At 57.3% G+C, this 26,154-nt stretch overlaps 2 protein-coding genes across 2 annotated transcripts; both read left to right on the top strand.

The window, feature by feature from the left end:
• The first annotated feature begins 6,963 nt into the window (after positions 1 to 6,963).
• LOC125325754 (homeobox protein not2-like) lies at positions 6,964 to 8,925 on the top strand. The gene is made up of 3 exons (XM_048303076.1): positions 6,964 to 7,165; positions 8,017 to 8,201; positions 8,692 to 8,925. Exons 1-3 carry the CDS (start codon positions 6,964 to 6,966, stop codon positions 8,923 to 8,925), a joined length of 621 nt encoding a protein of 206 aa, XP_048159033.1.
• Positions 8,926 to 23,180: 14,255 nt separating this feature from the next.
• LOC125326731 (homeobox protein not2-like) lies at positions 23,181 to 24,866 on the top strand. Its single transcript, XM_048305176.1, has 2 exons — positions 23,181 to 23,381; positions 24,188 to 24,866. Exons 1-2 carry the CDS (start codon positions 23,250 to 23,252, stop codon positions 24,344 to 24,346), a joined length of 291 nt encoding a protein of 96 aa, XP_048161133.1. The 5' UTR covers positions 23,181 to 23,249; the 3' UTR covers positions 24,347 to 24,866.
• Positions 24,867 to 26,154: the final 1,288 nt, after the last annotated feature.

Raw genomic sequence — 26,154 nt, 5'->3', positions numbered from 1 at the left:
AGAACCTCAAAGGTGTGAGAGGCTGGAAACGACCCCAAAACCCCCAGCCCTGGGCTGATCCCAGCGTGGGCAGCAGGAAAGGTGGGAATTCTGTCCCTGGGCCCCCTCAGGTGAGAGCCCACCTGCAGAGCTGCCCCAGCCCTGGGGCCAAGAGCAGAAGGACGTGGAGCTGCTGGAGAGAGCCCAGAGGAGGCCCCGGAGCTGCTCCAGGCCTGGAGCCCCTCTGCTCTGGAGGCAGCTGGGAGAGCTGGGAATGTTGCCCTGGAGAAGGGAAGGAGCCAGGGAGAGCTGCGAGCCCCTTGCAGGGCCTAAAGGGGCTCCAGGAGAGCTGCAGAGGGACTGGGGCCAAGGCCTGGAGGGCCAGGAGGCAGGGAATGGCTTCCCAGTGGGAAAGGGGAGCTTGGGCTGGGATGTTGGGAAGGAATTGCTGGCTGGGAGGGTGGGCAGGGGCTGGGCTGGAATTGCCAGAGCAGCTGGGGCTGCCCCTGGATCCCTGGCAGTGCCCAAGGCCAGGTTGGACACTGGGGCTTGGATCCAACTGGGATAGTGGGAGGTGTCCCTGAACATGGCACTGGATGATCTTTATGGTTCCATGGTTCCATGGAATCTCTTCCCCAAGGCTCCACATCCCTGCAAACATTCCCACCACCATCAAAACACCCCCCAAACCCGGACACACGGCCCGGGACTGACAGCAACACCCAAACCTCCACCAGCCCCAATTTCTTGGAATCCAAGCAACAAAACTCGTGCACATCCATCGGGAAAGGGATGGAGGCCGCTGCTGGCAGTTTCCCACTGCAGAATCCCAGCTGGCAGTGCAGGGATGCCCGGGAAGGGAGGGAGGGAGCGTGGGAGGGGTGGGAGTGTGGGGGAAGGGGGCCTGAGCCAAGACAAATAAAGAGTTCAAATGGGAAACGATTAAAACTAAACTAAAGTCAAATAAATGGAAAGCGGGGGAGATAAGGCGCGGGCGCCCTCGCCGCCTATTTAACATTCATTGGATTGAATAATCAGGCCTCATTATCTCAAATTGCTGCATATTTGCCCTCAAAATGCTAATTTGAAAGTTGGCTGCGAGCGCCGTCTGCCTATTTTGACTAAAATATGATTTTGCTTCATTGTGCGGCGCTCGTAGCTCCAGGGGCATTTCCCCCGCGCCAAGCGAACGGGAATCGGCAGAAAGGGAAGGGAAAAATCACCCAACATTTATCAAAAGCTGGCCGGGGAGCAGAGCGGGGCCCTGCTTTGCGTAGAAATGGCATTTTTAGGCCTCGCAGTGAAATTAAAGCGTTATCAGGCGCTTTTCGGGATGGACGCTTTATCGCTCATCTCGGCAAGGGAAATGGGAGAAATAATTTGCTTTTATTCTGATTGTTTGGTGGAGCGGGGAGGGCTGGAGGCTCCTCCCTCCCCTCTGCCTTCCCTTGCCCCCTGTCCCCTTCACCTGCCCTTCCAGGGGGCAAAATCAACGCTCTGGGCTTTATCCAGCAGATCCCACATGGAAAATTTGCTCCATTTGATCTCCAGCCAGGATTCAGAGCATCAATCCCTCGATGTTATTACCCTTCCTAGAAGTCAATCAATGGATAATAAGGTGGGAATAGGGGCGGGAGCGGCCCCCCCCATTCCCGCCGGGGATTGGGGTTAGTGAAGGGCGCCGGCTCCGGAATCGCCTCAATCCCGCGTTAGCGATGCCGGGATTCACTCCCGGCTCAGCCCCGGCACTAAAGCCCCCCCAAAGGACACATTTCTGATGCAGAGCCCAGCCTGGCCCCCCCCGCGCTGTTTGCACAGCAAACTGCAATTGTGTGGGGGATTAAGGGGGCTCCAGGGGAGGCCAAGGAGCCTTGTTGACAAATCCGGGTGGAAATCCGGCACCATCAATTCCGCGGGCGCCTCTGGATTTGGCAATGACACCGCGTATGACTTTCCTGCTGGGCAGATGGAGGGGCGCTGACCCGCCCCGCATCGGGGGGCAGATGGTGAGAAAAGGGGCACCCACAGAGGCGCTGGTGGCCCTGGGGATGCTGCAACCCCCGGGAGCGGATTCCAGGGGGAACTCGGAGGAGTTTGGTCCTGCTGTCCCGAAATCAGCATGTGAAGGACGAATCTCCCCCTTCCCATCGTCCCCAGCCCTGCTGTCCCTTGGGACACGTCCCACACCGACACCCAAAGGCTCAGCCAGAGCTTGCGTGGCTCCATGGCACCAAGGCACGGAGAGGGGACAGCTCGTCACCCCCCTTTATCCACTGGGATCATCTCCGTGATAAACATCCTGGGAAAAACCTCCTGGCACTGGGGTGTCACAGCCCCAGAGTGCTCCACCCTGGTGTGTCCCATCCCACTGTCCCATCCCAGTGTGTCCCACCCTGGTGTGTCCCATCCCACTGTCCCATCCCAGTATAACCCACCCTGATGTGTCCCATCCCACTGTCCCATCCCAGTGTGTCCCACCCTCACACGTGTGTCCCACCCCATTATGTCCCATCCCCTATGCCAGTATGTCCCAGCCTGGTGTCCCCCAGCCCACTGCACCAGCCCAGGGTGTCCCACTCTGGTGTGTCCTTTTCTGGTGTGTCCCCATCCCGCTGTCCCCATCCTGCTGTCCATCCCAGTGCCCCCACCTCACTTTCCCCATCCCAGTGCCCCCAGCTCACTGTCCCATCCCCGCTGTCCCCATCCCACTGTCCCACCTCCCTGTCCCCACCTCCCTGTCCCCATCCCACTGTCCCACCTCCCTCTCCCCACCTCCCTCTCCCCTCCCGGTGCCACCGGGGCCCAGCGCGGTCTGGGATCGCCCTCTGGCGGTCACTCAGGGAACGGCTCCGCCGGGACCCCACTGGGACCTCACTGGGACCCCACTGGGATCCTCCTGGGACCCCACTGGGATCCTCCTGGGACCTCACTGGGACCTCACTGGGACCTCACTGGGACCCCACTGGGATCCTCCTGGGACCTCACTGGAACCTCACTGGGGCCTCACTGGGACCTCACTGGGATCCTCCTGGGACCCCACTGGGATCCTCCTGGGGCCTCACTGGGACCTCACTGGGATCCTCCTGGGACCCTCCCCTGCGGCACCTCCCAGTCGGGATCCTCTGAGATCCGCTGACTGGGAGGCTTTGTAACTGGGATCCCGCTAACTGGGATCTCTGGATATACTCAGCAGGATCGGCCCTAACTGGGATTCCCAGTAATTGGCAGCCTGTTAATTGGGATGGATGGTGACAGGACCCTCTTTAGCTGGCAGCTGACTGGAGTTTTGCCAACTGGGATGTTCCCTAAGTGGGATCCCTGCTAACTGGGATGCTCACTAACTGGGATGTTCCCTAAGTGGGATCCCTGCTAACTGGGATGTTCACTAACTGGGATGTTCCCTTACTGGGGTGCCCCGGGTCCCTGTGGGTCAGAGATGTTCAGCACTTCAGGTGCCTTTGGAAATCAGACCCAGATTCTCCAAAAAGTGGATTTTTTGCTGGAAGTGGCTCCTTCGGCACCACCAGCATCCAAAGGAGTTTGGGTAGGGAGCAGGACCCAAGCAGAATGGGAAGGGCAGGAGAACCCCAGTTCCAAAAGCCCCAAAACAAAATAATGAAGATTATGAGGAAAAAAAATCAGCACTTTTCCTTCAGATGCGTGGAAAATGCTTTAAACATTACATATCCCTGCAGCCTCAATTCCTGAGGGATCCATCCCAGCCCTGGGAAACCCATTCCATTCCTGGGATGGGTTCAAACCCAGCCCTGGGGGGGACCTGTCCCATCCCAGCCCCAGGGGGACCCTTCCCAGCACCATGGGGACCCTTCCCAGCCCCAGGAGGACCCTTCCCAGCACCCAGCTGCCCAGCTCTGCTGCAGGACACCCCCACTCTGGGGTTTGGGGCATGTTCTCTCCCGTATCATTCAGCTACAGGTGTCATTATTTGCAGAAATTCCTCTGTTGGAGTTCTCAGCTTCCAAAAGCTCCTGCACAAGGAGTTTCTCAGGTCAGGGAAATCTGCCAGGCTTTAAAAATAGTTTTTTCCTTATTTTTTCTGCCTTTGCACCCTCGGACAGCCAGGGTGACCTGTGCACGTCCAAGTCCTGCTTGAGAAAAGCTCCCTGGAGCTGGCTCAGGCCTGTGGAGAGAAGCAGTGGAGCTGCATATCTTGGGATGCTTAAGGGAGGGCTTTGCTCTGCATCCCAAACCCGGGTGTGAGACCTTTAATAACCGTAAAAAAGAGAGGATTTTCTTGGGGGAGGATGTGGAATTCCGATAAAATGATCCCACAAGGGACGAGGGTCAGGTCTGGATCCTCCTCAGCCACTTGATGGCAGTGGGTATCCAAACACTTCCCTGTTTTCCAGTCATTTCAGCTGAATTGGTGGAAAAGTCCCTTTTCCTGCAAACTGGGGGTGTCCACGGCCCCCGGTGCAGGGCTGGCAGTCGGATGCAAAGGGATTTTGTGGGTGAAAGGCTCTGGGAGCCGGGATGGACAGAGGGACAATGGACAGATGGATGATGGATAGAGGGATGCTGCAGGACAGAGATGGGCACAAACCCGAGGTGGGTCCTGGGGCTCCGGGATCGCCCCGAGCCTGTCCAGGGGTCCTGGAGGCTCCGTCCCTCTGCAATCCACACCTGCCCAGACGCCTGGCCCGGGACTAATGAGCAGCTTTGTCATTAATTAGCTCAGGAGCCGGAGCCTTGGGCAATTACACCTCAAAATGAGGCAGGAGCCATCCCTGGATTCACATCCCGCTCCTGGATCCTGGCCTGCTGCAAGGGGACACTGGGTTTGTGGGCAGTGACCCCAATTCCTGCCCTCCCTGCTCTTTGGCTGCATAGCAGCACCTCCCCAAATTTCTGACACCTCCCTTCCATCTCTCCAGGACAGGAGTCTCCCACCTGGAAAAGAACTGAAGGGTAGCAAACAACGACTGGGTACCTCTATCCCCTTTGTGCCCCAAATCATCCAGATCCCAACCCCATGGATCCCAAATACCACTGGGTCCCCGTATCCCTATTTTAGCCCAATATCAGCCGGATTCCAACCCCATGGATCCCAGAGAACCACTGGGCACCAACCAGGATCCCCATTTCAGCTCCAGATCATGTGATCCTGATCCCCATGGATCCCAAAGCACCACTGGGCTCCAGTATCCCCATTCCGGCCCCGTATCACCTGGATCCTGATCCCACAGGTGCTCAGGGATCCTGAGCACCCCCATCCTGGGACCACCCGGCTGTGTGAGGGTTCCTGGGGTGTTTGCTGAGCTCCGTTAAACAGAGGAGAGGAAAAAGGAATAAAAAAGGGAAAGTGCCTCCTGTCCAAACACAGCCGAGCCCGCCGAGGGCCTGCTGCCTTTTTATCTTCCCAAGGCCGTAATTAAGACCCAGTAACACCAAATCTGCTGCCCTTTCATCTCTGCCCCCTCCCCAGGGCCTTTACTCGCCCCCACCGCAGTGGCAGCGGGATGGGGTCCCTGTGCTGCTCCAGGGGATGTGGCATCGCCCTGGCACGGTGCCCGCCACAGGATTTTATGGATTTTTGGTGCACAGACCCCGCCCTGGGAGCCTTCACCTGCAGGCTCCGGGCTGGGGGTGCCCCAGTGCCGTGGATCTGGGGGTCCCGGTGTCCACCTCCATCCCCGAGGAGCCGGGAAGCCGCAGAGCGGGGGATGCTCCTGGCCCGGGCACCGCCCCGTAATGACTTTCCCAGCTCCGGAGCGATGCTCGGGGTCATTCCCAGCTTGGAGCGCGGCAGGTTCTGGGTCTGTCCCTCGGGAAGGCCGAACGAGGGGGCTGCTGTGGCGCAGATGTGGCCCCGGCCCGACTCCCCCGCGCCCCATTTCCTCCCCAATAAAGCCCCGAGCCCCGGGGGAGGCTTTGACCGGGGCCCGCCCCCCGCCGCGCCGGCCGAGGTGTGACTTTTCCCAGCTCATTAGGAAAGCTGCGGGATTTTTAGGAATCTCAGACCCTAATGACCATCTGAATCCCATCAGCCGAGCGGGCCGAGCTCGGGGGTGCAGGGAGAGCCCCCCGCCTCTGCCACCGCCACCGGGGCATCCCTGGGCCTGTCCCCTCCTCTCGCTGGCCCGGGGTGTATTGACCCCCCCCAAAAGCAACTGTGCAGGGGGTGCAGGCTGGGGAGAGAATTCCGAGTGCCAAGGGGGACCCCAAGTCCCCCCCCGGGAATTTGGTGGCCTTGGGGTGACGCTGGGTGCCCCGTGCTGTCCCCTGGGCACCTGGATCCTCCTGCCTGACTAATTCAGGGCCAATGTCACCCTGTGGGAGGACACGGGGGGGGTCTCTGCCCCAGGGGCAGGGGGACACCCCAATGAAAGGCAGGGGAACACGGGGGGACACCCAGTCAAGGGCAGGGGGACATGGGACACCATCTCACTTGGGGGCAGGGGGCTTGGGGGGCATCATTCCCATCGAGGGTAAGGGGACACGGAGGGACACCCAGTCAAGGGCAGGGGGACACGGGGAGTTACCCCACTGAAGGCAGAGAGCATGGAGGGGACACCCCAATCGAGAGCAGGGGGGCACAGAAGGGGACACCCTGCATCGAGGGCAGGGGGCACAGAAGGGGACACCCTATATCGAGAGCAGGGGGCACAGAAGGGGACACCCTATATCGAGGGCAGGGGGCACGGAAGGGGACACCCTGTATCGAGGGCAGGGGGCACGGCGAGGGACACCCTGTATCGAGGGCAGGGGGCACGGCGAGGGGACACCCTGTATCGAGGGCAGGGGGGCACGGAAGGGGACACCCTACATCGAGGGCAGGGGGCACGGAAGGGGACACCCTACATCGAGGGCAGGGGGCACGGCGAGGGGCCATCCCCGCCGAGGGCAGAGGGCCGAGGAGGGGACGCGGAGCCGGTGCCGGGCGGGGCGGGGGCGGTGCCGCGGTCCCGCCCCGGTGCCCCCGGGCCCTATAAAGGCGCGGGCGGCGCTGCCCCCGGCCCCGCGATGCCGCCCCCGGCCCCGGCGCCCCCCGCCCGGCCCGGCCGCTCCTTCACCATCGCGGCGCTGCTGGGCCGCGCCTCGCCCCCCCCGCCGGCCCCGCCGCCGCTCTGGGGCTGCCCCCCGGCCCCCGGGCCGCCGCTGCCGCCGCTCTGCGCCCCCGGCTGCGGGGTCCCCCCCGCCTGGGCCGCCCGGCTCGGGGCTACAGGTACCGCTCCCCCGAACCCGCACCGGGACCCCTCCTGCTCCCGGGGCCGCCCCGCAGGGGGGACCTCCTCCTTCCTGCTTCCACGGGGGAGGCCCTCTCTTCCCGGGGGATCCCCGTCCTCCTCTCCTGGGGGACACCCCGCAATGGGGACCTTCCTCCCCGGGGGACACTTGTCCACCTCTTCCGTGGGGACACCCCCAAGGGGGACCTCCTTCCACCACACCTAGGGGAGTCCTTTGGCCTCTCCAAATACGGGGCGCCACTGATGGGATCTCTTCCAGAAGGATCCACACCCCCCTCTCCAGCGGGAATATCTCCAAATGGGGACCTCCTTCCAATCTCTTCAAGGGGGCACCCTTGGCTGCCTCTCCCAGGGACCCCTCTCAAGGGGACTTTTTCCAGTGATGCTCCTGTCCACTTCTCCCCTGGGAATGTCTCCAAACAGGGGCCTGAATCCACCTCTCCCGTGGGGACATCTGCAAATGGGGATCTCCTTTCACCTCTCCAAGGGGGGATCCCTCCACAGGGATCTGTTCCAGGAGAATCCGTGCCCATCTCTCTGGGACGCCCCCAGAAGGGACATCTCCAAATGGGGGAGCTCCTTCCATCTCCTCATGGGAAATTCCCTCAAAGGGATTTTTTCCATGAGGGACTTTTATCCACCTCTCCAAGGAGACCCTCAGCAAATGGGGGACCCTCTCCAAAAGCAAACCTCTTCGAAGAGGACACCTCCAAATGGGGACATTCCTTCTGCCTCTCCAGGAAAGAAGCTCCCAAGGAGGGACCCCACTCTAGAGGGGACCCCTCCAAGGGCTCCTCTCCACCCTGACCCCTCTCTCTGTCACCTCCAGGCTTCCTGATCTCCAAGTGTTGCTTCCCCCTGTTCAAAGCCAAGCCTAGCAAAGCCAAGCGTGTCCGGACCATCTTCAGCAGCGAGCAGCTGGCGCGGCTGGAGCAGGAGTTCGCGCGGCAGCAGTACCTGGTGGGGCAGGAGCGCTGCCTGCTCGCCTCCTCCCTGCACCTCACCGAGGAGCAGGTGAGCTCCAGCTCCTGCTGCTGCCACCAGCAGCTCCAGGGAGGCTCCCCAGGGAGCTGGGACGTGTCCCTCAGGCTGCCTTGGGAGCCCCAGGGGTGCTGATTGCAGAGTTTCCATTAAAAGGGTATGGTGGATCACAGGTGGGGAAACTGAGTCACAACGTGGCTGTCCAAGAGCCAGGAACTTGTCTCCCTCTTAAGGCTGGACTTCTCCACCACTGGCAGGTCCAGCTCCTGGGAGGCAGGGAGCAGTTTTCCATCTTGTCAGGGATAGACTGGATGCTGCCTGAGCCCAGGGGTCCATGGGGCAGCCAGGTTGGAGCGGGAGTGTGGAAGGGAATTGGTGGAGTTGTCATCCTTGAAAGTGTTCAAAAACCCGTGGGTGTGGCAGCTGGGGACATGGTTCAGTGGTGAATGTGGCAGTGCTGGGTTCATGGTTGGACTCAATGACCTTTCCAAATGTACTAATCCTATGATTCTGTGATTCCAAGGTGAAAGTCTGGTTCCAAAACCGCAGGATCAAGTGGAGGAAGCAAAGCCTGGAACAGCAACAAGCCAAACTGGCCAAAATGGGTTTGGGCACCCCACAGAGGAGCCTGGACTCGCAGAGCCACCACGAGGAGGACAAGGACTTCCCAGCGGAGTCAGGGGATGGCCAGGAGGACACGTCCTCGTCCCCTGGCTCAGGGACAGCCCCTGCACAGACTGTGACAAAGAGCTGCTGAGCCACCACGGGGCCCTTTGTCCGTGTATTATAGGATGTATCATAGCTGGCAATATCTAATATATACAGGATACGCAGGGCACCCCGGGGCTTGGGGGTGAAATAAATTATTTATGCAACTCCTGGGCTCATCTTTGCAGGAATGACACCCATTCCTGCAGGGCTTGTTCCTGGGAGTGGGACCTGGGGGAGTGGGAGCCACCTGCAGCCCACTCAGAGCTCATCCCAGAGGTGTTGGGAGCTTGGACATCTCACAGCTCAAGGCCTTCACAGAGCCCCCGAATCCTGGAGAGGTTTTGTTCACCACAACCCCCTGCTCTGCCCGCAGCTCACACATCCCACCCAGTGCTGGCTTCCTCTCCAGGGATTTCAGAGCCAGGACAGGAGGGAAAATGCACCTGGAGGCAGAGCTGGTGGGAGCTCTGTGAGCTGAGCTCCTGGGGTGACAGCTGGGCAAGGATTAGCCAAGGTTTCATTTTCATTGCTTGGCTCTGCTTTGGCAGAGGTGGAGGTTTCAAATCCAGTTTTGGGATGGACGCTGAGCAGGGGATGATCCAAAGGTGGGATCCACAGGAAGCTGGGGAGCTCCTTGAGAGGCTCAAGGCAAGTGGGTACCTGGGACCTCCCAGATAAGAGCAGCAGAGGGGCAATGGGTGCTCAGCTGGGCAGTATCAGCTCCCAGAACTGGATTTTCCCCGTGTCTGTCTGGGTTTGGAGCTGGGGGAAGAAGAGCCTCAGGTGGAGGATTTATTTGGGCAGGTGTGAAACCTGGGGCAAAGAGAGGGGGGACAGTTAAGAAGGGGATGGTGCAAAGAGAAGGGATCAGTGCAAGGAGAGGGGATGAGGCAGAGGAAAGGGGATGATGCCAGGAGAGGGGACAATATCAGGGGAAGGGGATGGTGCATGGAGAGGGGGAACGGTGCCTGGAAAGGGGGATGCTGCAGGAGAAGGGGACAATACAAGGAGGGACAGAGCAAGGAGAAGGGGACGATAGAGGGAAAAGGGGACAGTGCTGAAAGGGGTCAGTGCAAGGAGAGAGGGACAGTGCCAAAAGCAGGGGACGCTGCGACGGAAGCTGCCCTTTGTCCCGGCTGCTGCAGGGATTAGCCGGCACATCTCAAAGAGCCCAAACTGTGCTAATGTCTTCACATGTCTGCCGGGAGCCCGGGCTGGGCGCGGGTTTAACGCGCTAATCCCGCATGCCGGTGGTTCATTACAATCAGCCCCGAGACAAGAGGGCTCACGGGGCTGTTTCAATCTCGCCCGGCCGGGGGCTGAGCTGATTGCGGGAGTTTCGTTGTTCTCAGGACACCTCTAATCCCCCGGGAGCTGGCGGGGCTCAGCCTCGGGCAGGACCGGGCTCCTCCCGGCAGCAGTGGGGGACCCGGCCCCGCTCCGGGGATGCTCCCGCAGGGTCTGCCCGGCTCGGCCCCCCCTGCGGGGAATGTCCGACCTGGGAATGATTTAATTAAAACTGCTGAGCTTGATCGGGTTTTTAAGAATTTACTTGTGTATGAGACGGATTAAATCACATCCCTTTGGCACTTTGGGATTTGACCGGGAGGTTTTTGTCATGGGGAGTGATAACCCCTGAGGGGGTGGCCGGGCCCGGGGGGTGCGCGGGCTCAGGATGGCTCTGTTCCCTTGGGACAGCTGAGTCACAGGGAATGCCGTGCCTTGTCCTCCTCCCACCCAGTGATTGACCTATTCGCAGGTCCCTTAGGGTGGGGAAGGGACTTTGGGACAAAGCAGGGATTGCTGCTCCAGTGGGGATGAGAAAAGCCGAGCCCCCAGGTCTGCCCCGATCATGGGATGGACGTGATGGCTTGCAGAAAAGCGGGATTCATCCCGGGCATTTTCTGTCCTGCTAAACCCCTGCCAGCCTGGGCATCCTGGAGAGGGGGTAGGAATGCAGTTTCCTTCCATCTCCCTCGCCAATCCTGCCGTCTGCAGCGCAGCCCAGCTCCTGGCAGCTCGACTGCGGCACGTGGAGTGGGATCAAGTCTCGGCACTGGAAAAGAAGGGAGAGAGACGCTTGGGAAGTTCTTGGGCTGGATCGATCCACTTGGGGCAGAGCCTTGGTCCTCTCAGTCCCCAGGAAATCTGTGTATAGAAGAGTGAGAATAAAGAGAGAATAAGAGCTGTGTGTCCTTACCCAAACCCCCCCACATCCCAAAGACCCCGCCAGTCTCTTCCCAATCCATGGCTCTGTGAAAGACGCTGGTTTTTCACCTGTCTGCAAAACCCGAGGTGGCTTTCAGTGACAGATAATTAAAAGGAAGTGAGAATTAAGCAGCTTTATTAAGGGGATAAAGGTTATCTGCCAAAGTTGCAGCGCTGAGCCCTTCCCGGCAAATCCCCTCTCGGCTCCGTAGATAAGTGGGAGGCTCGGAGGACAGGCAGGGTGTGGGATGGGTGAGTGGCTGTATCAGGGAGAGGTGTTTTCCCGGAGGGACTGCATGTGGATCAGATGGGCGGGTGGATGATTGGGATGAATGCGGGGCGCTGGTGAAGAGGTGCAAATGGCTGGCTGGGTAAATGGGATGGGATACGGATGGAGAGACTGGAGAGACGATAATCAGGTGGAGCCGAGGCACTCGGGTTCTCGGGGTGCCCCTCGCTGCCGTCCTTCCCGCCGGGATTATTCCTGCTGAGCACACGGCGACGGCCGCGCTGCGCTGCCCGCGGGACGGGGCCGCAGGAGCAGCGGGACCCCCGCACCCCAAGGCCGTGCCCGGCTGCGCTCCCCGGCGCCTTCCCCGGGCTGACCCCCCCATTTGGAGGGGGTCGCTCAATGGCATTAGCGTGTGCCAAGCAAGGCCGGGGTGCCGGGAGGCGCCGGCGGAGGTTCAAGGCAAAGCCCGAGCCGGGCCGGGGGCGGCCGTGCGTGTTCCGGGCTCCATCCCCTCGTGTAATCTTGTTAAATGGTCAGGGAGCATTTCCCTGCTTCTCCCTCCCCGCTAATTCCCGACTGAAACATCAAATAAGTTTCCCGAGGCTGCTGAGCGGCTCTGCCTGGTTTCAGCGGGAATATAAAAAAGACAGCACGAGCAATGGGAGGAAATCCCACAACATCCCATATTTTCCAGACTTTCTGGGATGAATTTACCCCAAGTTGCCTCACACAAGAAGGAGCAAAGGCATCGCATTTTTACATTAAACTCTCGTGGATGCATGAAAAGAAGGATGAAATGGGGTGACCTGCCTGGAAATGCAGCAGGGGAACGGGTAAACTGAGGAGACTCCTCTATGGAGTGAGCACTGCAGTGACCAAAATCTTCGGATTTAAAAACCCTGGGTTTAAACCAGTCCTGGTGAAATGAGCTGTTACAAAAAAAAAGAAAAAAAGATGAAATTTCACCATCTCCCTCTTTGCAAACGGTTTGTGGCAAAAAAACCACCAAAGCCCCTTGTCTGTGTGGCGCTGTCCTCCCAGCGTGGATGGGCCAGGATTTCCCGGGGGGGAACCTGGCACCAGACCCGCTCTGCAGGGTGTGATTTTGTTTTAAAAGCTGAATAAATCATGAAATAAGTGAGCCCTGATGCTGTGGGATGAATACGGGGATCCTGATGGAAGGTGTGGGACTGGCGGGCGGATAAAGCGCTTCCCAACTCTGCTACAACCTCGTCCTGGGGTTTATTTCGGCTGTGGCGCTCCCGTGCCTCAGTTTCCCCCGCCGCAGGAGCTGGGTGAGCGCAGCCTCGGGCACACGGGGTCCGGGCCGGGGCTGACCCCGCTCCCAGCCGGCACCCCCGCGGAGAGCCGAGCCGGATCCAAGCCTTGGATCTGCCCCATCCTTCCCCCACTCCATCTCTATTGATTTAATAAGATGGAGAGGAATTAACGGGGCCGGAGCATTGGAATAATGAAAGATGAACAAAGGGGCAGCGCTAGCAAAGATGCTGCCAGCTTTTAATGATGAGGCCGGGCAGATCCCCCGCCAGTTGTCCCTTTGGAGTGGCGATTAAGAACATACTGTTATTGTTAAGGCCGAGAGATAAATCCCTGCACCGTTTCTGATGTGATCAGCCGGGGCTTCTCCCTACAATTTGTGATCCTATTGTGGACGGTGTTTGCCCTGGGCAAGGAGAGTCTGGGAACCACTTATGAACCATCCTTTGGTCATTAGTCTCCTCATTAGGGGAGAACAATGTGGGAAAAAAAAGATAATTGAAGGGAGCAGCGGGCTGATGGTGCACTCAGGCCCGGCCCAGCGCTGCCTCAATGCTTAGTTTGTTTATAATTCCCAATTAATTTTAAATGCGCAGGTTTGGGATGCTCTCGACACCTGGAATTGCAACCCCTGTGAGCGGGGGCTCCCGGGCTGTGCGTGACGGGAGGAGCACAGAGCATCTTGAGTAGTAATTGATTTTTGGGGGTCTCCCAGACTTTGCTGTCCGCTGGATGTAGCCCCATGGAATCACGGAATTCTATGTTTGGAGGAGACTTTCAGTAAGGCCAACCCCACCGTGGACCCAGCTGATGCACTCGAGGCACGCCGTGCCCGGAGGGACCCCAGGCAGCCGGGGCAGGGTGAGGGCGGTGGGGTGCAGCACGTCCCGCTCCCTCACCCCACATCTGGCTGAGATATGGGGCCAGATGTGATAGCGAGGGGTGGGGCACGGAGGAACGAGCCCGCTGGGATCACGGAAATCTCCCCAAGGAAGAGCTGGGGCAGAATCCGGCCCAGCCCCGCCTGGCTCCGGGGGCTGCCCTCGGCTCCTGCCTGGACAAGCCCGCCTGGGGGATGAATCAGCCCGGGCTGGGCGCGGGACACTGCCCCGGGGAGGACGAGGGGGAAAAGCCGTAATTCCTCAGGATGCTCGATATTATCAAGTGCTAATGAGGCCTGGATGGGGCTGAGGTGCTTTGCAGGCCATTATCCCAAATTAACCTGACAATGAAGCCGGGGAGCGGTGTCTGAAGGGCGGCTCGGGTGTGTATTGGCTGTCTGGGCTGGGGACTGGGGGATGCTGTCCTCTGCCTCCCCCCGGAGCACAAACCAAGGGCCTGGGGTTTGCTGGGGGAATTTTCCACTGCATGAACACAGAATCATGGAATAGTTGGGGCTGGAAGGGACCTTGAAGTCCATCTCGTTCCACCGCCTGCCATGGGCAGGGACACATTCCACTGTCCCAGATTGCTCCAAACCTGTCCAGCCTGGCCTCGGACATGTTGAATGGGCTCCTGGGGAGGTTTGGCAGGCAGGAGACAAAATGAGGTGACAGGGATGGAGCAAATGGGGACAGACGTCTCTTCAGGCCAGCGTTTGGGACAACATTCTTCCATGAAACTCGCATGTTCCTAACTTCTGTCCATCTCATGCTGCTACTGACACCGGGCTCTGGCAGGGGTCCTTTGGGGGTGGCCTTGCCCTTGTCACCTGGAACCCGGGCTCCCCTTGCTCTCCAACACCCTCAGAGTGCAGGGTGCTGCCCTCGCCCCTGTTCTCACCCAGTCTGGGGCTGTTGGTGGGACCCTGCGAGGTGCTGAGGATCCGGGAGGTGACTTGGATCCTCCTGCAACAGGAGAGATGGGATTTGCCAAGAGCAGTAGACTCCAGCACCGTGTTCTGGAGCTTCCTGCAGCCCCCCGGGGCCTGGCTGAGGGTGACAAAGCTGAGGCAGGGTGGCTCCTCGGCACCCACTTCCAGGTGCTCCCAGCGCACAGAGCACCCACGGTTATTGCTGTTAGCCAGAGGAATTTATCTTTTCTGGGCGTTACGGTGAAGGAACAGGAACGCATCCGTTATCCTCCTTGGAGAAAACCTGCGCTCCTCTTCTCACAGCCAAGATGGATCCCCACTCCCCCCTGCCTAGAGCATTCCGTGGCATCCAGTCTGGAAAGGGGCAAATCACCAGCTCAAGGAGCCACGGGGTTTGAGGACATTCCTGATTGCCCATTACTGGTTTATGGATTATTATTTATTGGTACTGTGGATTAGCACAGGAGAAACCGTCGCAAAAATCTGACATGAGGCCAAAATCTGGTGCTCAGAATCCCATTTTTAAGGCAATTTTTATTAAAAGACATGAGCTCAGGATTTCAGCCCACTCAGGTTGGTGGTGCCGGGCCAGTTACCCTGATGAGCAGGAGCTCGGCAGCACCGGGAGCCCGGGATCCATCCTCCCCCTGACTGAAAGGATGCTCCCGATCCAGGCGGTGTTTCCCCGCCGGCAGGAGGACTCACGCCTCGGATTACAGATGCACCAAATCCCCGTCACGTTTTCGCGTGTGCTTGCTGTGGGTTTGGGGAAATTTCCGCCACCTCTTTCGCCCCGCTGGGATGGGTTTGCGGCTGGAGGAGGGATGGAAATGGAGCCGGGCTCTCCTCACCGGCGGAGAGGCGAGGTGTGAAATTTCTCATGGGCAAACAAGTGAGAGCTGCGGGGTGCCCAGAAGAAGGGGGACAGAAAAGATGAAGCGGGGAGGGGGGGAATGAGGAGGAGGAGAGAAAGCAGCAGCCAGGGAGGAACAAAAATCCCTAAAGCACCAACCTGGATTGAAGAGTGGGGCGTTTTCTATGGGGGGATTGTAAAATGCGCTCTCTCTTTCCCCTTGGCAGGGGGGAAAAGGGCCCCCCCTCTATCTGATAGTCATTAGCATCAATTAGCCCCGTTTGAAGTAGGCAACATCTTTGTCTCTTTGCAAAAAAAGAAATAAAAAAACCTTTCAGGGAGCCCATAATAACATCTGGAGCAGGAGAGGCTGAACTCGAGTTCCCCACTTTCATCTCTTGTCGAGGGACTTGGAATGTTAATGCAGCCTCATTCTTTAATGGAGTTATCAGGAAATGCTTTTCACCTCCTTCCCTTTGCTCAGGGGGGATGTTTACAAAGGGCTGGGGGCTTTTTGGGGGGCTTTTTGGGTTGTTGTTTTGTTGTTGGGATTTTTTTTTTACCCCTTCCCTAAGAAATTCCCCCTAAGAGACTCTCCCCCTGCCCCTTTTATTTTCTACATTCTTGAAAAACAAAACGGGAATAAAATATAATGAATAGAATACAGTGAATAAAATAAAATAAATAAAATAACTACCACCAAAAAACCAAAGAGGATCAGATCCCATCCTTTCATCTCCCTTCTCTGGATGGGCTGGGGCTGGTGGCTGGAGCTGGTGTGGGCAGGGGAGGTGGGGGTCCCGGCCCGAGCCCCCTGCTCTGCCTGGCTACTGAGTGCTACATTTCCCAAGTCATTACCAGCGGGTGAAAAGTTCCAGCTTTCCCACCAAAATGCATTAGCTGAGCACACAGCACTAATGGGAAACAGGACGCATCATTAGGCAGCGCCTGCAGCCAAGCAGGAGAAGCCGAAGGGAAAAGTCAGCTGGGGTTTGGCTGGTGGTGCATCCGTCTGTCCACCCCAGCGACTCCCTGTCCACCCCAGCAGCTCCCTGTCCATCCCAGCAGCTCCCTGTCCATCCCAGTGGCTCCCTGTCCACCCCAGCAGCTCCCTGTCCATCCCGGCAGCTCCCTGTCCACCCCAGCAGCTCCCTGTCCACCCCAGCGGCTCCCCATCCATCCCGGCAGCTCCCTGTCCACCCCAGCGGCTCCCCATCCATCCCAGAAGCTCCCTGTCCATCCCAGCAGCTCCCTGTCCATCCCGGCAGCTCCCTGTCCACCCCAGCGGCTCCCTGTCCACCCCAGCGGCTCCCCATCCATCCCAGCAGCTCCCCGTCCATCCCAGCAGCTCCCCATCCATCCCAGCAGCTCCCCGTCCATCCCAGCAGCTCCCCGTCCATCCCAGCAGCTCCCTGTCCATCCCAGCGGCTCCCTGTCCATCCCAGCGGCTCCCCATCCATCCCAGCAGCTCCCCGTCCATCCCAGCAGCTCCCCATCCATCCCAGCGGCTCCCCATCCATCCCAGCAGCTCCCTGTCCATCCCAGCGGCTCCCCATCCATCCCAGCGGCTCCCTGTCCATCCCAGCAGCTCCCCGTCCATCCCAGCGGCTCCCTGTCCATCCCAGCGGCTCCCTGTCCATCCCAGCAGCTCCCTGTCCACCCCAGCAGCTCCCTGTCCATCCCAGCAGCTCCCCGTCCATCCCAGCAGCTCCCTGTCCACCCCAGCGGCTCCCTGTCCATCCCAGCAGCTCCCTGTCCATCCCAGCAGCTCCCTGTCCACCCCAGCGGCTCCCTGTCCATCCCAGCAGCTCCCTGTCCATCCCAGCGGCTCCCCATCCATCCCAGCAGCTCCCTGTCCATCCCAGCAGCTCCCCATCCATCCCAGCAGCTCCCTGTCCACCCCAGCAGCTCCCTGTCCATCCCAGCAGCTCCCTGTCCATCCCAGCGGCTCCCCATCCATCCCAGAAGCTCCCTGTCCATCCCAGCAGCTCCCTGTCCATCCCAGCAGCTCCCTGTCCACCCCAGCGGCTCCCTGTCCATCCCAGCAGCTCCCTGTCCATCCCAGCGGCTCCCTGTCCATCTGTCTGTCCACCCATCCTGCCAGGGGGATCCATCAGCACCCCTGCCCTGCCCTGCCCGCCCATCCCAACAGCCTCAACACAGATCCTTTAACAACCGCAGCAGCTCTGACATCACTTTCCGTGGGAGTCACAGCACCAGTCAGGACTCATTATAACGAGCAAAAATCATGAATTGATTTAACAAGCTTTTAATAAAACAACCCAAAACCTCATCTAATGACACCAGTGTTCAATCCCACACACCCTCTGTGCCAGCAAAGCAGAGAGCTGTGAATCTCCAAGGATTTTTTTTTTCCAAGGTGTCTTGTTTTTTGGGAGAGGCTTCAGCACTCACCCAGCTTTGAACGTGTGATTCCAATTAAGGCCGTGGTTCCACGGCAGCAGGATCAGAGCTGCCTGTTTGGATAGGGAGCAATAAAGCAGCAGCTGTATTTATTCACTTATTTGGAAGCTGCTGGGGAAGACAGGATGCTAAAAGGCAGGAAAAAACGTGTTTTAAAGGCAAACTTAAGGGACTCTTTTGTCTCCTGCGGGCATCCTCCTCCCCGAGGATCCTGTAGCCATCACCAGGGTGCTTCCTCGTGAGCAGGATAATCCTGCCTGTGTATTCCCATCTGCTTTGAAATGCTCAAAAATACAGAGATTTTGATAATTATTTCTATGGATTGTGCAGGGAAAAGAAACTTTAAATGGCATGAATCCCTATTTAAAGCAGGATTTACTGGATATGGCTCGTGAGCCTGTGCATGCAGGGATGGTTAGTGCTGGGTTATTAAACCACAGGGGATTTTTGCTCTGTGTTTATTAACCTGGAGACTCCGGGATTTCTCTGTGTTTGCAGACGCTGGAGTGAATTTCCAGTGAGAATTTGTTGGGATTTGAGCAGGAATCCCACCTGGGAGAGGTGTCTGTGCCATCCACAGCTCCCCATCAGCCGGCGCGGCTGTGCCTGGCTCTGCGGGTGTCACACAGGGACGGCACCGGTTCCATTTCCAGAGCACAGTCACCTCGGACCCTGTGTGAGCTCCCGAGGTGCTTGTCCATATCCCAGATATTCCGACACACTCTGGCACACCTGGACAGGTACAGACACATCCCCCTTGGCGCAGGGGCACGACGTGCTGGCACAGTGCGTCCTGGGGCCCATGCCCTGAGGAGTGTGGCTGGGGGATGGTGTGGGGGCTCCTGTGAGGCCTGCGGATATCGGGGCCAGTTTGGGAATGGGGCCTGGGGGATACCGTAGGTGTCCCTGTGGGTGTCCGTGGGGAAGGAATTGGTGCTGGTGTGACGTGTCCATTGGGAAGGAGGTTGGGTGTTGTTCTGGATGTCTCTGAGGAAGGTATTGGTGTGGGGGTCCATGAGGAGGGAACCATTATCCGTGGGGCAGCCACAGGGAAGGAGGCAGTGTCGGTGTGGTGGTCCACGGGGAAAGAGCACAGGTCACTGTAGGGGAAGATACAGGTGTCCACGTGGTGACAGTGGAGGCGACAGCAGGGAAAGAGGGGTGTCCATGGGGGTGCCAGGGTGGAAGCAGGGGTGGCTGTGGGGTGTCAGTAGGGAAGCAGGGGTGTCTGTAGGGTGTCAGCATGGAAGCAGGGATGTCAGTAGAGAAGCAGGGGTGTCTGTAGGGTGTCAGTAGGGGAGCAGGGATGTCAGTAGGGAAGCAGGGGTGGCTATGGGGTGTCAGCATGGAAGCAGGGATGTCAGTAGGGAAGCAGGGGTGGCTGTAGGGTGTCAGTAGGGGAGCAGGGATGTCAGTAGAGAAGCAGGGGTGTCTGTAGGGTGTCAGCATGGAAGCAGGGATGTCAGTAGGGAAGCAGGGGTGGCTGTGGGGTGTCAGTAGGGGAGCAGGGATGTCAGTAGGGAAGCAGGGGTGTCTGTAGGGTGTCAGCATGGAAGCAGGGATGTCAGTAGAGAAGCAGGGGTGTCTGTAGGGTGTCAGTAGGGGAGCAGGGATGTCAGTAGGGAAGCAGGGGTGTCTGTAGGGTGTCAGCATGGAAGCAGGGATGTCAGTAGAGAAGCAGGGGTGTCTGTAGGGTGTCAGCATGGAAGCAGGGATGTCAGTAGAGAAGCAGGGGTGTCTGTAGGGTGTCAGTAGGGGAGCAGGGATGTCAGTAGAGAAGCAGGGGTGGCTGTGGGGTGTCAGCATGGAAGCAGGGATGTCAGTAGGGAAGCAGGGGTGTCTGTGGGGTGTCACTAGGGGAGCAGGGATGTCAGCAGAGAAGCAGGGGTGTCTGTAGGGTGTCACTAGGGGAGCAGGGATGTCAGCAGAGAAGCAGGGATGGCTGTGGGGTGTCAGTAGGGGAGAAGGGATGTCAGCAGAGAAGCAGGGATGGCTGTGGGTGTCAGCATGGAAGCAGGAATGTCAGCAGAGAAGCAGGGGTGTCTGTGGGGTGTCACTAGGGGAGCAGGGATGTCAGTAGGGAAGCAGGGGTGTCTGTAGGGTGTCAGCATGGAAGCAGGGATGTCAGCAGAGAAGCAGGGGTGTCTGTGGGTGTCAGCATGGAAGCAGGGATGTCAGCAGAGAAGCAGGGGTGTCTGTAGGGTGTCAGCATGGAAGCAGGGGTGTCAGCAGAGAAGCAGGGGTGTCTGTAGGGTGTCAGTAGGGGAGCAGGGATGTCAGTAGGGAAGCAGGGGTGGCTGTGGGGTGTCAGCATGGAAGCAGGGATGTCAGTAGGGAAGCAGGGGTGTCTGTAGGGTGTCAGTAGGGGAGCAGGGATGTCAGTAGGGAAGCAAGGGTGGCTGTGGGTGTCAGCATGGAAGCAGGGGTGCCTGCGGGGTGCTGTGGCAGCCAGCGGGGTGTGCGCAGCCCCCGCCGCCCCCCCGCCGCCGCTTTGCATAGGAGCGCGGCTGTCCCCGGCCCCCGCCCTCCATATAAGCGCTCGGGGCGGCGGCGGCCCCACCGGCCCGGCCATGCTGCAGAGCCCGGCGCTGCCCCGGCCCGGGCCGCCGCCCCCCAAGACCCCGTTCCACATCGAAGCGCTGCTCGCCCGGGAGCCGCCTCGCCGCGGCCCCGCCGCCCCTGTGAGCCCCGGGCCGGCCCCGCGCTGGCCCGCGGCGGGACCCGCACCGGCCCCGGCCCCGGCAGCGCCACCGGCAGCGGGGCTGGGGCTGAGGCCGCTGCCCGGCGCCTGGGGCTGGGGCTGGGGCTGGCCCGGTGCAGGTGAGCGGGGTCCGGCCGGGCGGGGGTGCGGGGCCGGGCGCGGAGCGAGGATGCCGCGCACGGGGCAGGGATGCGGGAGCGGCCGCCGGGCGCTCGGCCGGCACCTCCCGCTGGGAAGTGACGGGGTCGGGGCCGCCGCAAACCGCTCCGTTCCCCCGCTGCCGCTGCAGTTCAACTCCCCGCAGCCTCCGGAGCAGCCCCGAGCTGAAGCGTTGGGCTGCGGCTGGGGGACATGGAGAGGGAGGGGGAAAACTTTCCTTCGAGGTTTTTTTCTCCTCCGTAAGTGATCAATATAGCGAGACCAAACAATGAACGTTTTATTTGGGGGGGTTTTGTCTGTTTATTTGGGGGTTTTTTTATGTTGCGAGGCAGTTTCTAACACACCTGATGTCTCTGAACACTGAGAAAGAGCCTGTGGTTGATTCCTAAAGACGCTACGGGATTTTACTAATCCATCATTCAGTCCCCAGCCCAGAAACTGGTGCAGAATATCCAAACTCACTGTTTATATTTGAGATGGAGACAAAAACTTGGACTAGATTTAATAGTAAAGTGGCAGTAAAAAGAGTATTGCGGCGCCTGGGCTGGTGGAAGGTGTCGGAGGTTGGAACTGGGTGATCCTTAAGGACCCTTCCAACCCAAAGCAGTCTGTGATTCTGTGAGGTTTACACACACTGGCATTTATTTCTGCTTTCATACATCAGGAAGGCACTTCACTGCCAGACTTTTAATCAAAAACCTGCTGTAATTTCCCAAACCCTCACTCCAAAAATTAATTTCTTCACCTCTGCTGTTGTGTGGGTCCCTCTTCTCCCAAATTTGCCCTGATCCCTCTCTAATTTTCCTTTCTCTGCAATTTTTCACTCACAGAAGTGAAACTGCCAAGTGTTTTGTGGCACCTGGCTCTCAAAACTTCATATTTTTAGTGCAGAAACATCTAAGGAAAAATGTGTTTGCTGATCTGTGGGTAAAATTTACAGTGTGGTGATGGATGATACTGCCTGATCCATCAGGCTCTATTTTCATTGTAACTTTGTAAAGACAACCATCAATTGATTTTAACAAAATATCTCTACTCAGAGTACTTTTTTTGAAATTAAGTATTCCTTTTTAGCATTCAGAGCGTGATCTTGCTGTTGTCCAGGCAAAACCTGCAGCCAGGCCCATATTCCATGTGTATAAGCAACTCCAGATTTGATCCTGATGCTACAGTATTCAGATACCAAAAGTATTTGCTGATCTTTTATTAAGTACTTAGCACAACTATTTTATATATTATTTCTTTCACGAGACAGCATCTGCAGAATTGTGTTAATCTTTGTATTATATCAAACATACAGGTATGAAAACACAGTTAAACAATTCACAGAGCTATTTCCACTCAGCATTTCATGTTGGAAATTACACTTGCCATTATCCCAGTGTTAAAATAGAAACAAAAAGAGATGGGTGAAATGATTTTAATGATGAAAATAGTTTTAGGTGCAATTACAGCTGTTAAGCTGTCAGGTCTCCATCCCACAAATCCTTAAACACACGCAGAACTTACACCCAATTAATGAAAATAAGTAGGTCAAGGTGCAGGTTTGTGCCTGGAGAACGTGACAACGTCAGTCATTAAAGGAGAGATAAGTAGCAGGTGTGAATGGGTATCATTATGTGCAGTATTTCCATAAAATTTAGAGCAACCTGGCTGGCCACAATATTTTGGAACAGCAGAGATGGGGAGCCCTAATGGCCTGGTGCTGCCAGTGTGTTCGGTGCTTTCCACAGGGAAAATCCCACCGGTTCTTATTAGTGGATTATCTTAAAGTTTATCTGTGGTGCCAGCAGTGCTGGCCTTCCCTGCCTCCTAAACCCTCCACGCTGTGCTGTGAGCCCTGGAGGAGTTCTCCAGCACAACCACCTGGGCATGGCATCGCAGAATGCTTGGGCTTGGAAGGGATTTTCAAGGACCAACTCCTCTGCAGTGAGCAGGGACATCACCTGGATCAGGGAGGATGAGGGATCGAGGAAGGGGAGACGCCACTGCTCTTAGTCAGGTGCCAGCTGGTGCCCAGGTAGTGCTGGTGTCGGATTGTATGTTAATTTATGCTAATTACGGTTATCCTCGGGCCACAGCTGGAGAGGAGACAGAGGCCAGATACACTTGTTAGTCCTGCTAAATCCTCGGCACGCTGGGAACTTTATTGGGAACAGAGGTGCAGGATGTGGTCCTGCATGAGCGCTGGATCCTGGACACTGAGCCCATGTGCCAAGGGAAGGGTAAAATCAGGGGCCAGTCTGGGGCAAACTCCCCCAAACTTTGAACATTTGTGATTTGGGGCTTCATGAGACAGAGATGGGATTTTTGTTCTGCAGCTCTTGATGCAATTTATTATCCTGTTACAAAGATCCTGAGCAGGCAGAGGACAAATTCTGCCCACCTCACTGAGTGCTGATTTCTTTGGGTCTGGCGGCATGTCCAGGACTGTCCTTGGTGGACCCTGAGGGTAAAACCATAGGACAGACCCTCAAAAGATCTTCTTCTCCAGCTTTTCATGGGAAAGGGAGCCTAGATGAGGTTATGTAGGCAGGGACAGGGCAGGGACATCCCTGCTGGTTTTGCTGCTTTCTCCCAGCTCCTTTAGTGCAGACCCCTTCAATTTTTGCTGCTTTCTCACAGGTCTGGAGCTGTCTCACTGTGTCGGGACCAACTCACTGGGCCCCGCTGGGCCTTGGAGGTCGGGGGGGCCCTGCAAGATGAAGAGGGTCCGCACAGTCTTCAAACCAGAGCAGCTGGAGCGGCTGGAGCAGGAGTTCCTGAAGCAGCAGTACATGGTGGGCACGGAGAGGGTGGACCTGGCTGCAACTCTGCATCTCACAGAGACTCAGGTAAGGGATGTGGGAGCTGGGCTGGTGAACTGATCCTGGGGCTGCTCTGTGGTGATGTTCCTGCTGGGAAGCGCGGTGGGAGGAGGACATGGTGCAAAGTGACCCGTGGGACACCCTGCTGCCAGGTGACATTGAAGAGTTGTGCCTGGAGTTTGGATGGTTTCTGGATAAGATTTCTGAATCCATGAAGTGGAACAAAAAGCATTCAGGAACACAGCCCTGCTGTGCTTTAGAGTTCGAGCTGGGTTGGTTGATGTGTCTGCATTGTTACGATCCTCTGGAGACTGTGTTTCAAGGGTCCTTTCATGACACTCGATATAATTATTTCCCTGCTCTTCCCAAGGAGTTCCTGCTCCTCCCACAATAAACTGCTTGTTTAGTATGGAAAGAACGAGCCAGGTGATCTTCCACAGTGGGACCTAACTTCAGCTGGGGAAAAGGGAGAGCAAAGCAAGGCCAGTTCTGGGGGGACAAGGGATAATTTTCGGCAGTCTCATCATGTCCTCTGGCAGCTGCAGTCCTGGGGATGGGTTCAGGGGCTCCTTAGGGAGCTGCTGCCTTCACTTCCCTGGCCAGAATCTCCTCAGTGCAGCTGCATCCCCCTCTCCCCCTGATCCTTTCCCATCACTGCTCTGCCCTCTGTAGTTTCACCTCCTCCTGTTCTCATTCACTATTCCCTGAGGGAATAATGCATGTCTCCATTTCAAGGAACTCTGCTTTTTGGGGATATCCACTTCAGAAGCATGTGGTATTGGAAAAGGGCTCCTGGAGCCCTTGGATTAAGCTGTCGTGCCTTTCTCATCCAGGTGAAAGTCTGGTTCCAGAACCGGAGGATCAAGTGGAGGAAGCAGAGCATGGAGCAGAAGGCAGCAAAGCTTTCACAGTTTGGGGTGATCCAGCCTGCCAGTGCCGACTCCACGGACAGCAAGGAGCAGGAGGAGGACACCGTGGACGTGGAGCTTTGAGCAGCCGAGGAGATTGGGCTGGTTTTTGATGCCTGGGGATGTGTCTGTGCTGCTTTGGTCCAAGCGAGACTCATCTGAGAGCTGGAGCTACAGGACTAAACTGCAGCCAGCTGGAGGGAACCCCCCTGAATTTCTTCGGCTGCTGTTTGGTAGCCCTGTGCTGTAACTCCTGGGGCTTCATCACTTGATGGCAGGTGATCTCCTGTTTGCTCTTGAAGCACCAAGACACACAAAAAAATTCCAGCAGAGAGACTGGGGTGACAATCAGGGTATCTCTGGTGTTGGGGTGACAATCAGAGGGTGACTTTGATGTTGGGGTGATAATCAGAGAGTCTCTGATGCTGGGCAGACAATCGGATGCTGTCTCTGATTGCTCTGAGCACAAGGGCATTTAAAACCAGGGTCACATATGTTATGTGTGGCAGTGTGCTCCAAGGAGTGAGGAGAATCTCCCTGATTGCTTTTCCTTAACTTGACTCCCGTGTTTGATGCTCAGAGCAATCACAACCAAAAACCCCCAGACTGGGGAGCCCTTTGCTCCCACCCGCAGACCCGTTGCTCCTGCAATGCGATGAGCAGGGTCTGATCCTGCCCTGGAGCAGAGGTGCCTCCTCTTGTCAGTGCCTTGGTTTACCTGTGCCTTTTTTATGGCTTCCCAAACCCGGATTCAGAGCCCAGTGGTCTCTGTCCCCTGGCACTGCCGTCCTTGCCCGAGGTGTGTACGCTGCTGCTGCTGCTGCTGCAGGGACCAGGCCCCAGGCTGGCCGAGGTGCAGGGAGGGAGGCTGCTGTAAAAACCAGCTTCCCAACACCTCTGCTGCTTCAGACGACCCCCTGCCCCGCGTCCAGATGTGCCATTCTGGCCAGACAGCAGCTGCTCTGTTCTCTCCTCATTATCCGTGCAGGTGCCCTGGGACACAGCACCTGGAGCGCTCGGAGCACATCTGCAGCGGCCCGATGCAGTTACCAGCTGGATTTCTGGGGGGGAGGGAGGGCTTTGGGGGGTCAGGACTAAGGACTCAGGCTGTCACCTTGCCTTCCTACGGCTGCTCAGGGTAGCAGCCACCACAGCCCGTCAGCTCAGGATAATTCTGTCTCTTCCTGACCTAGAACACTGTATATCACTCTACTCTTATACTGTTATTTATAGAAATATCTTTTTTTTTTTTGCCTTAATAAGTGTCACTTATTTATTTACCTTAATAAAAATCAAGTTAATTTTAAAAAGAGAGATGGAATGAGTGCCAAAAAAAAACCAGAAGGAAAAATTTCCAAGTACTCACTTTAATGTTCAGTTGAAATTAGTAAGAAAAAAATGAAACCAAATGTATTTTCATCCTTCTCAAAAGAGTTGGAGGATTTTTTTTCTTAATAAACTGTTTTGGACAAAAGATATACTAAAGATCTTTTTTTTCAATTGATTGATGACCCCATATCAAAGTAGATGAAGGGAGTTACTATGTCTGGGCTGGTTCCTGCAGAGATAAAACTACATTTTCATTAAGACAAGTCATGCCCGGTGAGTATGGGGTGCTCAGGCTCCTGGAGAACAAGGACTTGTGTCTGCAGGTGGATGTGGCCAAACCCTCTCTGCAGCTCCTGCTCTGCCAGCCTGAGGGGCTGGAGCGAGTCCAGAAGGGGAACAGAGCTGGGAAGGGGCTGGAGCTGGAGCGAGTCCAGGAGGGGAACGGAGCTGGGAAGGCTCTGGAGCCCCAGGAGCAGCTGAGGGAGCTGGAAAGGGGCTCAGGCTGGAGCAAAGGAGGCTCAGGGGGGACCTTGTGGCTCTGCACAAGTCCCTGACAGGAGGGG

The sequence above is a fragment of the Corvus hawaiiensis genome, chromosome 5 (assembly GCF_020740725.1).
Source record: "Corvus hawaiiensis isolate bCorHaw1 chromosome 5, bCorHaw1.pri.cur, whole genome shotgun sequence".
Lineage (NCBI taxonomy): Eukaryota > Metazoa > Chordata > Aves > Passeriformes > Corvidae > Corvus > Corvus hawaiiensis.
The sequence above is the reverse complement of the archived record's forward strand: the minus strand, read 5'-3'. Positions and strand labels throughout refer to the sequence as shown.

Coding starts and splice junctions, on each gene's coding strand:
- LOC125325754 (XM_048303076.1), top strand. CDS start 6,964: ATGCCGCCCCCGGCCCCGGCGCCCCCCGCCCGGCCCGGCCGCTCCTTC. Junction 7,166..8,016: donor CGCCCGGCTCGGGGCTACAG/GTACCGCTCCCC, acceptor TGTCACCTCCAG/GCTTCCTGATCTCCAAGTGT. Junction 8,202..8,691: donor TGCACCTCACCGAGGAGCAG/GTGAGCTCCAGC, acceptor TGTGATTCCAAG/GTGAAAGTCTGGTTCCAAAA.
- LOC125326731 (XM_048305176.1), top strand. CDS start 23,250: ATGAAGAGGGTCCGCACAGTCTTCAAACCAGAGCAGCTGGAGCGGCTG. Junction 23,382..24,187: donor TGCATCTCACAGAGACTCAG/GTAAGGGATGTG, acceptor TTTCTCATCCAG/GTGAAAGTCTGGTTCCAGAA.